Consider the following 13,255-nt stretch of genomic DNA (forward strand, 5'->3'; position numbering starts at 1 on the left):
AGAGGTTGTCAATGGATGAGAAAATGCTACTTTTCCGCTGATTTCATGCTCAGGCGCACACGTTTGCATAGTCTCATATTCACTTTCCACATGACTTAGTTTACATGTTTAAACAATCTGTTGTCCGCTGCTAAATTTTGTGCTTATCATTTAGTTTATTTGCTAAACTATGAGTAGGGGGGGGGGGGGGGGCTTCTTGTGTTGCGTGGCTATTTCGGTAGCAGAACATCGCTCCATAAATCTGACATAAAGTATGGATGCTCTGGAAGAACAGTGGAAGAAAATGTTGTAAGAGTTTCCATTACACATTCCCAAGCTTCTTTCATCGGTAATCTCTTGTCGCTTTTTAGACTCCCCCCGCTTGAAAAGGCGATGCAGGATTATCTCCCTGTTACAACCCCGGTCAAATGAGGTCCTCTGGTACAGTGGAACGTCACCTGTATTGGAACATTTTTGGTCTTCCTGACAGAAACGGAGTTATTATGATTTTTTGGGGGTTTTTTGGTTTTGTTTTTGTACCCAATAATTGCTGTAAAGGATCCTATTCAATGAAACACACCCTGCTTGATTCATTCTGACAGCTAAGCTAATTGTAATATTAATTCCTTTGCCAAGCAACAGACCAGACAAAGGCCCTGATTTCACTTTTTTCTCCGAGCTGTTAATCCAAAGATGAGTCACATTTCACATCAGAAAATGTTTTGTTTAAGTCAAGTCAAGTCAAGTCAACAGTATTTATAGAGCACTTTCAAACAGCCATCGCTGCATACAAAGTGCTGTACATGGAGCAATTTAACATGCACAATAAACAGTAAGACAAATCGGTAATAAAGGCGGTAGAAAGCACCAAACAGTAAAACCAAGAACAAATCTAAGTCATGCTGAGTCGAATGCCAAAGAATACAAGTGAGTTTTGAGGAGGGTTTTGAAGATGGGCAGCGAGGAGGCTTGCCGAATGTTCAGTGGGAGGTCATTCCAGAGAGAGGGACCAGCAACAGAAAAGGCTCGATCCCCTCTGAGCCTCAGTTTAGTTCTTGGTACTTCTAATAAGGTCTGGTCCACAGACCTGAGGTGCCGGGCAGGTGTGTAGGGGCGGATGAGCTCAGAGGTGGCGCGAGATTATTCAGAGATTTGAAAACAAATAAGAGGATCTTGAAAATAACTCTAAAATGAATGGGGAGCCAGTGAAGGGATGCCAGAGTAGGAGTTATGTGCTCCCTCTTACGAGTACCAGTCAAGAGGCGAGCAGCGGCATTCTGGACCAGCTGAAGGCGCATAATGGAGGACTGGCTGACTCCAAAGTAAAGGGCATTGCAGTAATCGAGCCGGGATGTGACAAAGGCATGAATTACTGTCTCAAAGTGTTCATGTGAGAGGAGAGGTTTTATTTTGGCCAGCTGTCTAAGGTGAAAGAAGCTGGATTTAGTGTGTTTAATAGTCGTGTGAGTGCATAGTTGCGATTAAAAAGTCACAGAATGCTGTTCAGCTTCAACAAAATGGCAGCGCTACTCAAACTAAGCTAGCATTAGCACTGCAAACGCGCTGATGTTACCCATAGCTGCTATGATGATTTTATGACTATAATTTATCTATTTGAGATACACAATCGATTAAAAATTGAAAACACTGTGTGAAATTTACTTCTCAAGCAGAACTGTTACTAATTCTGCATTGCTTCTACATCCTCAGATCCCTGAGGTACCCTTTTTTTCATCTTTGTGATAATCTTAGGCCCCAGTGTGAGCAAATGAGAAAAGGGCATTTTTTTTTCTACCCCAACATAGTTGCAGGGAAGGCTCCTGAAACTCAAGATATACTGGTCAACCCGAAGCAGATTTTTTGCTTTTTGCTGATGTCCGGCATATTGCTGAGATGGAAGATGATTTCTCTTCAGGCCACTCCTTTTGTCATGTACTGACCCAACACATGATCGCCCACCTGGATTCCACACTTGTCAGCATGCCTTTGCTTTGCTTCGTTAGCTTTTCATCTAGTTTGCAAGTTCACTGCGAGGTCAGGCTGTTTCCTTCTTCTCTCTCTTTCTGCTTCTCACACAAATCCACGTTATCAAATTGGTCTTTTATTTCGATGTATTTCACAAGATATAAAATGATGAAACCTGTGAATTACTGATTTGAATACCCCAAATTAAAATAAATATAGAAGCATTTATGCTTACCTTGTATTCTTGTCTCAGCTCTTCAGGAATGACCCCGCCAGCCCCGTACTACCGACCCGAGGAGGATGATGAGCGCCCTTTCATCTGCTCACTGGCATCTGACAACGGCATCATGTCATGTTTCGACGTTCCCGCGAGGCGACAAGGAGGCCAGACATGCTGCCTGGATAAGGAGGACGCGCTCCACAGACAAGCTCTGGGTCTCAATCCTGAGCCGATGGTGAACGGCAGCGGCGCCGGCGACTCCACGGGCCTGTGCATCAATTGGCACCAATATTACACCCGCTGCCACACGGGGAGCACCAACCCCCACAAAGGTGCCATCAACTTCGACAACATTGTCTATGCCTGGATTGTCATTTTTCAGGTATTTTTTTTTTCAAACTTGTTTTCTGTACTTTGCCACTGCTTGAAAGGTTATTCTATGATGTGGATCATGTTTACTCCTTTTCCTTATAGGTGATCACTCTGGAAGGCTGGGTAGAGATAATGTATTACGTAATGGATGCCCACTCCTTCTACAACTTCATCTACTTCATTTTACTCATCATTGTAAGTAACGTATTGGTTTTTTTTTGTTTTTTGTGCTTTTCTTACCCGCTGACGCCACCATTGTGATGAATGTAACGATCACGACGTATCAGTAAATAGGTCAATTTTAGCAGGTGTCAGTGTGATCATCAAATCCGTATTCTGATGTATGTTGATTCAGATTGGTCTCCCCCCCCCCCCCCCCCCCCCCCGGTGGTATTAAAGGGTCAGATACTGATTGGGCAAAGTCATTTGTTGTATAGGTGTTTGCTGTTGGGCCTTTCTTGCATAGGATCCATGTTTTTCTTTTGTTGTTGTTTTTTGGAGTTATTGAAGCTAGAAATCACTCTGTTGACAGTGCACAGTGTGTGCAGCAAACGTGAATCATTTTGTCATTTCGTCTGTTTTGAATGCATGTCTCAATACAGAGAGGGGAAAAAACAGAGTAATATGTAATTGGACAACCAACTCATGTTGAAAATGGGGATCAGGCTTTCACTATTTGCTACATGTTCAATATAACACACACAATGACTTTTACAATATATCAAAGCAAGATAAACAGAGCTAAATCATCCATGCGTTTGCCTCTTGGATTCCCATGCAGATCGGCGACCCAAAAAAGAAACTTCACCTCCAGTGCATCAAATGCATCATCATTTCTTTTCTGTCTGACACTTGATCTCCGATGTCAAGTGTGCAGCCAAAGTGTCAGCCTTTGCATCACTCTGAAGAGTAAACAGCTGTACGTTATTGAGACCGGCTGACATGGTGGCAATTATTTGGAAGTGTGTGCATGTGTGTAAAAGTTGAGACATAAACGCATGTGACAGCAGCTGCACAAAAGCGTAAAAACAATCAGCTGCAAACAAAGCCTGCCATCTTAATTTGTCTGCGTGAGTGGGGTGGGGGGGTGGGAAGGAGGGTCTAGCATGCATAATACAGTGATCCTCTGAATGCTGATACTGGACTGCCCTCTCTAATTATGCAGAAAGCTGTCTATGATCTGATCAAATGCACATCACACGCACGCACGCACGAACATGGCTGGAGGGGAATCAAAGCGCCACACACCTGCACAACTGTTTGACCTACAGGCCACAGATGTAGCCTGCCAACCGTGCTCAGGGAAACCTCCTACATCTTTGTTTCATTACAGGTGGAACGTTACTGGTTATGTTTTCTTTATTTTAATCCCATCATGATCAAAATGAAAATAAAATAACCTCTTAAGAGAGGGTGAATTCTTTAGCCGCTGTATAATTAAATTAAGCACAGTCCATCAACGTTGCATATAAATATAAGACCAAAAAAATAATAATGAAATGCAATTGTGTTGTACTTTAAAGTTAAATAGAACTGAATAGTATGAGACAAATGTACTGTCGTGGTTTAATAAAAAATAGTTGAAGTCACCGTCACATCATGCACATGTATTTTGTGTTCCATTAGAAGCAGCTGCTAGTGAGAATCACTGCAGTCTGTCGAGTAGAATGCCAATGAATGTATCAGTATGTTTCCTATAATTCATTGTATAAATATCAAAACGGCAAAGCTACCCGAATTTACTTCTTCCATGCTGTTGAAGTGCTCACGAGTAAAAAAAAAAGTGAAGCAAGTCGCAGTGAGCTTGTCAAAGCTGTTTTGTTTTGTTTTTAATGTCAGAGTTCTTTGCCAAGAACCTGAATTCTGTTTTAAAGCCGCGGTCAAATGGACTGAAGCAGGAACATCGGTTAAGGGAGAACAAAGGAATATATACTCTAAGAAAGGTAGATTTTTGGAGTGACTACGTTGTTAAGCGACATAAAAGGTGAAATGAAAAGACCGACCAAGTCAGTGCTGTGCTTTGGGGCATGTGTTGGCCCCGTCTGTCTGCTCCAATCAGCCTCGCTTTGGTAGAAAGTCGGCCCTCCAAGACCTTTAGCATGCGTGCTAACATTTCCTCAGGCGGATTGACGTACTTCATCAGAATCAGTGAGTGTGTGTGAAAACAAGTCAGTCTTTATTTCCGCACCAAGCACTTTCTTTGGCCGGAGTAACTGTCAAATCCACCAAATGTTGCGTCGGGGTTTACTTCACTCCGTTGAAAGTCAATAATTTTCCTCCCGTGTCCACGCAGATCGGTTCCTTCTTCATGATCAACCTTTGCCTAGTGGTCATCGCCACTCAATTTTCAGAGACCAAACAGCGGGAGCACCAGCTGATGCAGGAGCAGAGGGCACAGTGCCTATCCTCGTCCACCCTGGCCAGCATGGCAGAGCCGGGCGATTGCTACGAGGAAATCTTCCAGCTGGTCTGCCACGTTCTGCGCAAGGCCAAGAGAAGATCAGCGGCTCTCTACTACACGCTGAGGGGCAAGCCCCCGCCTGCTGGTGGAGGCAGGGGCAACAGGCGGGGTGGAATCAATCAGAATGGAGAGAGGCATCACCCGAGGCATCCGAAATGTGAGTAAGATATCCGCGGCACAGTGAACTCAAATTGACATGGGTGTGTGTTACAATTAAAGGGTTGCAGTCCTTTGGGACCGCCTCCAAAAGCCAAGTCACCCTGCGGGAAAAATTCTTGATAGATGGTAGTTTGCTGTTTTAAATGTTGCCTCGCTTCACTCGTGCACCTAAAACACACCGCTCGCATATGAGATGTGCACAGCACCGCAAGTCGAGGTAAGCCGCACAAGATTAGTAGCGTTACTTATTCATAACAATTGTTGGCGGATGATGATTTCCGTACAAGCGCAAGGCTCACCGTGCGTTTGGCAATTGGACAGAAGAGTCACCGCCAAGCTGCGCTTGCCGGCGCAGCATATGGAGTATCGCTGGAGTTTGCGCCCGGCGCAGTGACAATTTAGTGGCGGAAAAGTCGATCACACTTAAGCTTGCCGGCGCTGCCTGAATGACTGAACAAGTTGTCCAAACACCCATAATCACGAAATATCTGGGGAGACTCATCCGGTCTCAAATCACGGTCGCTCTTCCCGACCACTTCGATCCGCACCAGTTTGCGTATGAGACTGAAAGGACAACAGAAGACGCACTCAACACAGCCCTCACCCACGCAATGCTAATTTGTGAGGGTGCTGTTTGTGGATTTCAGCTCTGCAGCAAACACAGTGGTACCACTGGTACACCTCAGGAATGTGTACTCAGTCCCCTCTTCTGCTTCCTCTTTACACACGACTGCCTTCACATTCATCTCATCACCACTATCAAATTTGCTGATGACGCCACCCTTGTTGGACTGATCAGGGACTAAGGTCAGCCTAATGGATTTTTCATTGTTCCCGACAGTGAAAATAGTTCAATTTTATTTGATCATATTCTATTCTAAAAAAAAAAAGAAGCTTTTTTCACACTGCTTTTTGATGGCACAGTGGAAGGACTTAACAGTGTTGCACAAAGAATCTTGCAGGGGTGGCAAAAGTACTCATACTCTGCACTTCAGTAGAAGTACAGACACACTATAAAAAATTACTTATTCAATCCCTTTACTTAAGTGGGAGTTAAAGAGGAAAAAATGGTTTTACACCAAAATAGATTTAAGTGTCACCTGGTTGACTGGTTAGCACCGTCTGCCTCGCAGTGCAGAGGTTGCAGGGTTCGATTCCAGCTCCGGCCTTCCTGTGTGGAGTTTGCATGTTCCCTCCATGCCTGCGTGGGTTTTCTCCGGGTACTCCGGTGTCCTCCCACATTCCAAAAACGTGGTTGGTTAATGGAACACTCTAAATTGTCCTTAGACGTGAGTGTGAGCGCGGATGGCGGTTCGTCTGTGTGCCCTGTGATTGGCTGTATATTAAATCAAGTGAGGAGTGGAAAATAGACATGATAAAAAATAATAATAATAATAGTCGTCATAAAAATGAATACCGAAGTAAAATACATATACCTGAATTTATTTTTAAAAAAGTACAGTCATGAAGTATTTTGTGATTTGTTCCTTCTCACAAGTGGAATCTTGGGATTTGAGGTCCTGCAAATGGCACCGGTTGCGTATGCTCTCGCCAAGAGCCATTTTGCACGGTGGGTTACTTCATTGATTTGTCCACATCTCCACAGTCTCCCACTGTCCACACCAAAGCAAGCAAGACCACGAGTTCCAGCCACTCGACAGCTCCGTCAGCCTGGCCGTGCCTCAGAATCCGCAGGACTGCCCCTTGTGCGCTTTAGCATTGGAAGAAGGCCCGAGGACCGCGGGAAATGCCGCCAGCGGAGAGGACGACGAGGGGGATGCCGTGGAGGAGACGGACAAGGAAGAGAACCACTTGGAGGAGAGGGGTGATGCCGGTGAAGGGAAGAAGATAAAGAAAAGAAGCTGTTTTGGACGCTGTAAGGACGTGTGGGATGAAATGAGGAGAAAACTGTGGGGCATCGTGGAGAGCAAGTACTTCAGTCGGGGCATTATGATTGCTATTCTCATCAACACCATCAGTATGGGCATCGAACATCACAATCAGGTAAGGCGTTTTCTCTTGATGCATGGATGTCACAGACCAACAAAAACAAAAAAAAGTAAGAGGGCGAGAAGAGGTTTCAATGGGGCCTACCTGCAAACACGGGAGGCACGTGATGCAATGCTCGCACCCGCGTATAAGGACATTCACTTGAATTTTTTTGCGTGGGTATCGAGATTTTGCTGTTTTTGTATTCCTCCCCTCCTCCCTCCCTTGCTGCCTCATCTAATTATTTTCTCCAAGAATGCCTTCACACGCCGCTTAGCCCACTTTGCTTCCCGCCTTGCTAGCAGTTTTCCTTCCTTCCTGCTTCACCCCAAGTGTCTTGGCTTCTCTCTGACTCTCTCCGTCTCCCCGCTTCTGCCTCTTTCCCGTCCACCCCCGCACTCTTTGACAGTGTACGGAATAGTTGCTTTCTCCTGTCTCTGAAGACTCTAAAAATAAACGAAGGCATAGGGGAGGGGAGGCGGTGGGAAGAACGAGACAGACGCCAGTTACGCAGCGCTTTTTTTTTTTTGGCGCAATTTCTTTTTCCCGCGAGTTAGTGCGTGCGCATTTCAAAGCAAGGCATATGCGCAAGCACGTGCGTTTGCATGCGCAGTCTCGCCGATGCTTTTGTCGGTGTCTTCTTTGAGCCTTGCTGCTTCGAACACAAGCGGTGATACCATGATGTGGCTGTTCTGCAGCAGCAAAGTCCAACCTGGTCTAAAACGCTGACACGGATGCGATCACGTTCTGTTTTAATTGTCACTCCGTCGGGTCTTTCTCACCGTGCCTTTTGGTGACCTTTATTTCGCTATGAGTCGGGCAAAACAAATTAGAAATTCCTCACGCTATGGTGCACAGTCATCAACGTTCTACGGAATGACTACTTCTCTGACAGTGTCAAATTTTAGAATGACTTTTTTTTTTTTATAACGGATGGCCCTTGCATTGACTTTTATTAGATGCACACGTTTACTGTAGAAATCCATCAAGGCATTTAAGATAGACTGCCATATTCGATTCAGACTTTTTCACCTCTGCTACATCACCGATATTCAAGGACACCAAAGTTGACGGCAAACGTGAGCTTGTGTTTTACGATCACGGAGCGTTTTTCTCTGGCTTTTCTTTGTGCATGCAAAAGCCAAGCGCGCCATGAGCCAAAGCGCTGCAGTCACAAACTAACAGGGGACACCACTTTGGCAACGCGTCCTATTTGGATAGAGTGCATGTTTGTGGCTCTTGGAAAAATTCCAGATGTGTTTTCAGATAAATGGATCAGCTTCTATGGTGCTCAGTTGTCTCGGTGGACTTTTTTTATCTGAGCAACTTTTTTTTTTTTTTTTTTGCCGCAACTGTGCTCACTGCATTGAGACAGATTAGCTTCCACCGGTTTTTCTTTCCTCTCCTCTCGCCTTGGCCCGTTCTACCGCCTTTTTTCCCCCTCTGTGATCGACAGGACGATATTGATTTTGAAGCGATGGGCCTCCTTGATAATGAGAGTTTGGAAAAAAAAAAAGGGAAGGAATAGCGGCATTAGGAACCTGGAGGGGATGAAGATAGATTGGGAGAAAAAGCGGATTAAAGGGGTGGACGGAGGTGTGCGAGTGTACTTTTCCTCTTACACGGTCCGCCAGCTTTGGCGCAGCTTGTTGGCTCTTTTTTTTTTTTTTTTTTGTCTGCTGACGTGGGAGTTGGAAATCTGTGGCATCAGAAGAAGTTTGTGATCCATGTCATGCACGACACACATCCATGCTCGCTGAAAGCAAGTCAGCGTGTACGCATCCCACAACAAACGGTTGAGAAAATAAGCCTGGTTGTGGTGCCTTTGTTTTTTCCTTTTTCCACTCCTCCTTTTATCTCCCGACGCCACTAATCCATAACTGCCCCGCTCGATTTTTATCGGCTGCAATATGGGCACAAATCCGAGTCCACACGTTGAACCATCACGACTGTGTTGATGGTGAGAGCCTGAAGTCGATGAATCGGCGATCAAGAGTTTGGCATTTACAAGACAGGCGCCTCGTAAAGAGCAACAGATGACAAAGGTGCTGTGTCCGTGCAACCTTTCTAGCAGTGATGCCTCAAGCATGTTGGCAATCTGATAGCATAGTTGGAAAGTCACCCGCCATCTCGCCAGCCGAACAGCCTAAATATTAATAATGTTGTTTCATAACATTTTGCATCATGATTTTAAAGCCATCCATCTTGCTCAGGTGCACATTCTCCGTTTGGTGTTTTGTTGCGTTCCCCTTGCACAGCCAGAAGAGCTCACCAACGTGCTGGAGATCTGCAATATTGTTTTCACCAGCATGTTCACCCTGGAGATGATCCTCAAGCTGACGGCCTTCGGCTTCTTTGATTACCTGAGGAACCCCTACAACATCTTTGACGGCATCATCGTCATCATCAGGTGAGTTGGGGGGGGGGGGGTTCCTTTTTTTTTTTTTTCATTCTTTATGAGCGGCCTTCAGAATGACCTTTTAATTCATTCACTCCCAAAGACGTTTTTAAACGTCTTTTCAGACTCGGTCTAGAATTGTCTGGTACTGAATGAGTTGAATGAGAATGAACGCTTCGGTTCAATATGTGTTTACAGTATCGTATTTAACTTTTACCGCACTCAATTAATCCATTCGTGGAACATATCCGTCCACTTTAAAAACTGCAGGCTTATCTTTTACATCTCGAACCTTTAAGGACTTGACGCTTTGACTCGTTACGCCGTTCTCACAACTACCTTCTTGCATCCATTCCCAATGGGCGTTCGGCGCACCGCAGCGTGTGTGAGATTATCGGGCAAGCGGATGGCGGCTTGTCAGTGCTGAGGACCTTCAGGCTGTTGCGGGTCATTAAGCTGGTCCGGTTCATGCCGGCGCTCAGGCGTCAGTTGGTGGTCCTGATGAAGACGATGGACAACGTGGCAACCTTCTGTATGCTGCTCATGCTCTTCATCTTCATCTTCAGGTATCAAGGGGCCGTGTCTCATATTTGCTTGTGCTTTGCTGTTTATTACTGTGCGTATATCTTCATCGAGTAATATGTGCCTCGTTCAAAAGGCTTTCAAAGCAGCTATAAATTGCGGTGGAATATAAAACATCCCCTGAGGGAATAGACGATTAAAGTCCCGTGTAGTCATAGAACAGACCAAGCAGACATACGGCCAAAAGCCTGAAAATTGTTTGTGCAAAACTATAGGATTATGTTCATTATTAAAAAGTGTGAAGTCATAATTTCCCCCAAATCTGGTATGTCTCAGCAATTCTCTTTGGTTCCACTTGCTTTCCTTTGACCATAAAAGTTATGGTTATGCTCTTGCTAATTTGACTGTCTGCAGACTGTAAAGAATGGAACCGCAATAAAACGTGAAAGACATTTTGACTCACTTAAACCAAAAGACAACAGCGACTCCAAATAAGCCGCATAGAGAAATCTCAACTATGTGCACGCAGCAGGGTAAATTGCTGACGACTTGTCCGTGAAAATGGTCGATCATCCAAATCTTTACAGTAGATTAAGGAGCGAATCTGTCACAGGGCGATGCCCAAAACTTTGGTGCTGTTGAGCCTGTCTGTTTGATTACCCTTCCCCTTGGAATTCCGCTCATTTATTTTTTATTTTTTTACTTGAATGCTACCCATGGCGAGCATAACATGAATTAAAGAATATGGGCTTTTAATGAGCAATAAATGCACAGTACATAAAAACTCTGCAAAGTGAAAATAAATATTGTGATTTTGACACTCCACGGAGATAAGTGCTAATGAGCAACTTTCAAATGATTACAAAAAAGTCGCCAGGTATATTAAATGAGTCTTCATACAATTTATGAAAAATCAAACTCTTCTTACTGGCTGGAATTGTTGTGGGGCTTGCCATGGCACCACAACAATTGCTATTAGCCACCAGTTAGCTTGCGATCTAAATGGCGATCCTCTCAGCAGGCCCGACGAGCGGCGGGCTCGTCGCGTCGCGGCGTCGCCTCCTTGCTTGTTGTTGTATCACATATTGGAGGAACTCGAAACATTTAGTTGACTGAGGTATTTCAAAAGAGAGATGTACAACTACATTGTGAAGCTAGCAAACAGATGGAGGATAGCCCAGCTCGAGGATTGAGATGTTTACTTTTTCCTTAAGCGTTTCTTGTTTTACAGTATCCTGGGGATGCACATCTTCGGTTGCAAGTTCAGTCTGAAGACAGATGCAGGCGACACCGTGCCTGACAGGAAGAACTTTGATTCCCTCCTCTGGGCCATCGTCACTGTTTTTCAGGTACAGATCTTCAAAAACCTATTCAAATATCCTCTTCGGAAAATGCGTTATTCACACTGTGTGTTTGTGTGTGTGCGCGTGTACTGGTTTGTAGATTCTGACTCAGGAGGACTGGAATATGGTGTTGTACAACGGCATGGCTTCCACCTCCCCCTGCGCTGCCCTCTACTTTGTGGCGCTGATGACTTTCGGAAACTATGTGCTCTTCAATTTATTGGTGGCCATCTTGGTCGAGGGTTTTCAAGCTGAGGTACGACAACACCGGTACAGCACTCCAGTCACAAAAAGGCTTGCACAACCAGGGATTCCTACTCCATTAATACATGCCTCATTAAGACGGCTTTATATACCTCGTAGCTTTACCATTTCACCAATGGTATGTAAAACAGGTTCTCAAAAAAAAACAACAAAAAAAACCACTCTAAATTGTCCCATGGTTGGTTGGTCCCAGGACGCCCGCGACCCTCGTGAGGATAAGCAGATTGGAAAATGGATGGATAATCATTACAATACATAACCACATCTACACCCGTGGCAATGTAACGAAACAAGATGATTTACTTCCATACATTGAACTAACGTAGACCATATTGGCTTGGCCCTTCTCAAGTGTTTTCAGTTTTCTCTTGTGGTTCCTTTGCAAAATTAATTGCCCGCCCTTGCTCGATTGGAAGTAAGCTCATTTGCGAAACTAGCCCAGCAAATGAAATAAGCAAAGGACACGTCCGGCAATAACTCTTTATCATTAGCTTGTGATGACAACATTGCAGGTATTAATCTCACTCTGCTGTCACCGTCCTCATGCAGGGAGATGCAAATCGCTCTTACTCCGATGATGACAGGTCTTCCTGCAATTTTGAGGACAACGATAAGCAAAAGGACTCTCCTCATCTCTCAGGTTGTTATTCACAGAACACTATTTCAAATCGTGACATGGTTATGAAGAACAATTCGAATAACTAATTGTGATTGTTTGAGGTATGTACTTCTCCTACCCAAAAATGCAAGTCACAAATGTGCGTCCAGAAATGCGCGCTATTTGCCCAATACATGCTAATGTTTTCTTCGGACTCCATTTTCTCACCTTATCTTAGCATCTTTGTCTTCTCTGCGGAGAACACTGGACATTTCTCTTCACGACTCTTCTCTTTTCTCCCTCTTGGCAAAAACCAAATCATTCCACTCAATAAATTAGCATGTAGCAGCATATTAAAACCTTTACTATTGAAAGATTGGACAACGTCCTGGCAGCGTTGTCACCATTAAGAGCCCATCTCTGGCTCTTTCAAGGTGATTCAACTTGGATTAAACCTTCCTGTCTCTGTCTTAACTGGCCATTATGTCACTTGGGGAAATGTATTCTTGAAAGTAATGGAGTTGAAATTCAGCTCACCTATCCGCACTAATGTCGAGGTAAAAAGGAGAAGAGAAATGTCTCGATCTGTTTTCGCGTGCTGTGCGTCTCTTTCGTTTATATTTATACACGATAGCCTTTCGACTTGCGTTTCCACACAGACCCAAAGATCTGCACGCTGACTCCTAATGGCCACTTGGACTTGGGCCCACTGCCTGCCAGCCTATTTCCTGGAGAGAGGCTGAGCTTTGCTCTTGGGTCGAGGAAAAACAGTGTCATTTCTCTTGGCAGGGCCAACTTGGAGCAGAAAGCCGCGGTAAGCGAACAAAACCCACAAAGACCCACAAATCTTTTGTGACGGGATTGATTTGGGCTTTCGTGTGGCATATGGCATTTTTATTTGGATATTACGGCGTATATTTTGCTGACTGTATATTTTCGCAGATCGTCTGAATGTTGGCAAATCTATGAAAGACTTTTTTTTCCA

At 44.6% G+C, this 13,255-nt stretch overlaps 1 protein-coding gene across 3 annotated transcripts in view; it reads left to right on the forward strand.

The window, feature by feature from the left end:
• LOC147192607 (voltage-dependent T-type calcium channel subunit alpha-1I-like) overlaps positions 1–13,255 on the forward strand; it is a 50,267-nt gene that overhangs the window by 13,550 nt on the left and 23,462 nt on the right. For all 3 annotated transcript variants that reach the window (XM_086132594.1, XM_086132592.1, XM_086132593.1), the window contains exons 5-14: positions 2,198–2,546; positions 2,639–2,731; positions 4,830–5,154; positions 6,763–7,160; positions 9,404–9,555; positions 9,924–10,109; positions 11,297–11,414; positions 11,509–11,664; positions 12,222–12,312; positions 12,930–13,084. In XM_086132594.1, the coding sequence (XP_085988720.1) occupies positions 2,198–2,546; positions 2,639–2,731; positions 4,830–5,154; positions 6,763–7,160; positions 9,404–9,555; positions 9,924–10,109; positions 11,297–11,414; positions 11,509–11,664; positions 12,222–12,312; positions 12,930–13,084 (2,023 nt within the window). The remainder of the gene's footprint in view (positions 1–2,197; positions 2,547–2,638; positions 2,732–4,829; positions 5,155–6,762; positions 7,161–9,403; positions 9,556–9,923; positions 10,110–11,296; positions 11,415–11,508; positions 11,665–12,221; positions 12,313–12,929; positions 13,085–13,255) is intronic.

The sequence above is a fragment of the Hippocampus guttulatus genome, chromosome 16 (assembly GCF_054856545.1).
Source record: "Hippocampus guttulatus isolate MCC_2025c chromosome 16, RoL_Hgut_1.0, whole genome shotgun sequence".
Taxonomy (NCBI): domain Eukaryota; kingdom Metazoa; phylum Chordata; class Actinopteri; order Syngnathiformes; family Syngnathidae; genus Hippocampus; species Hippocampus guttulatus.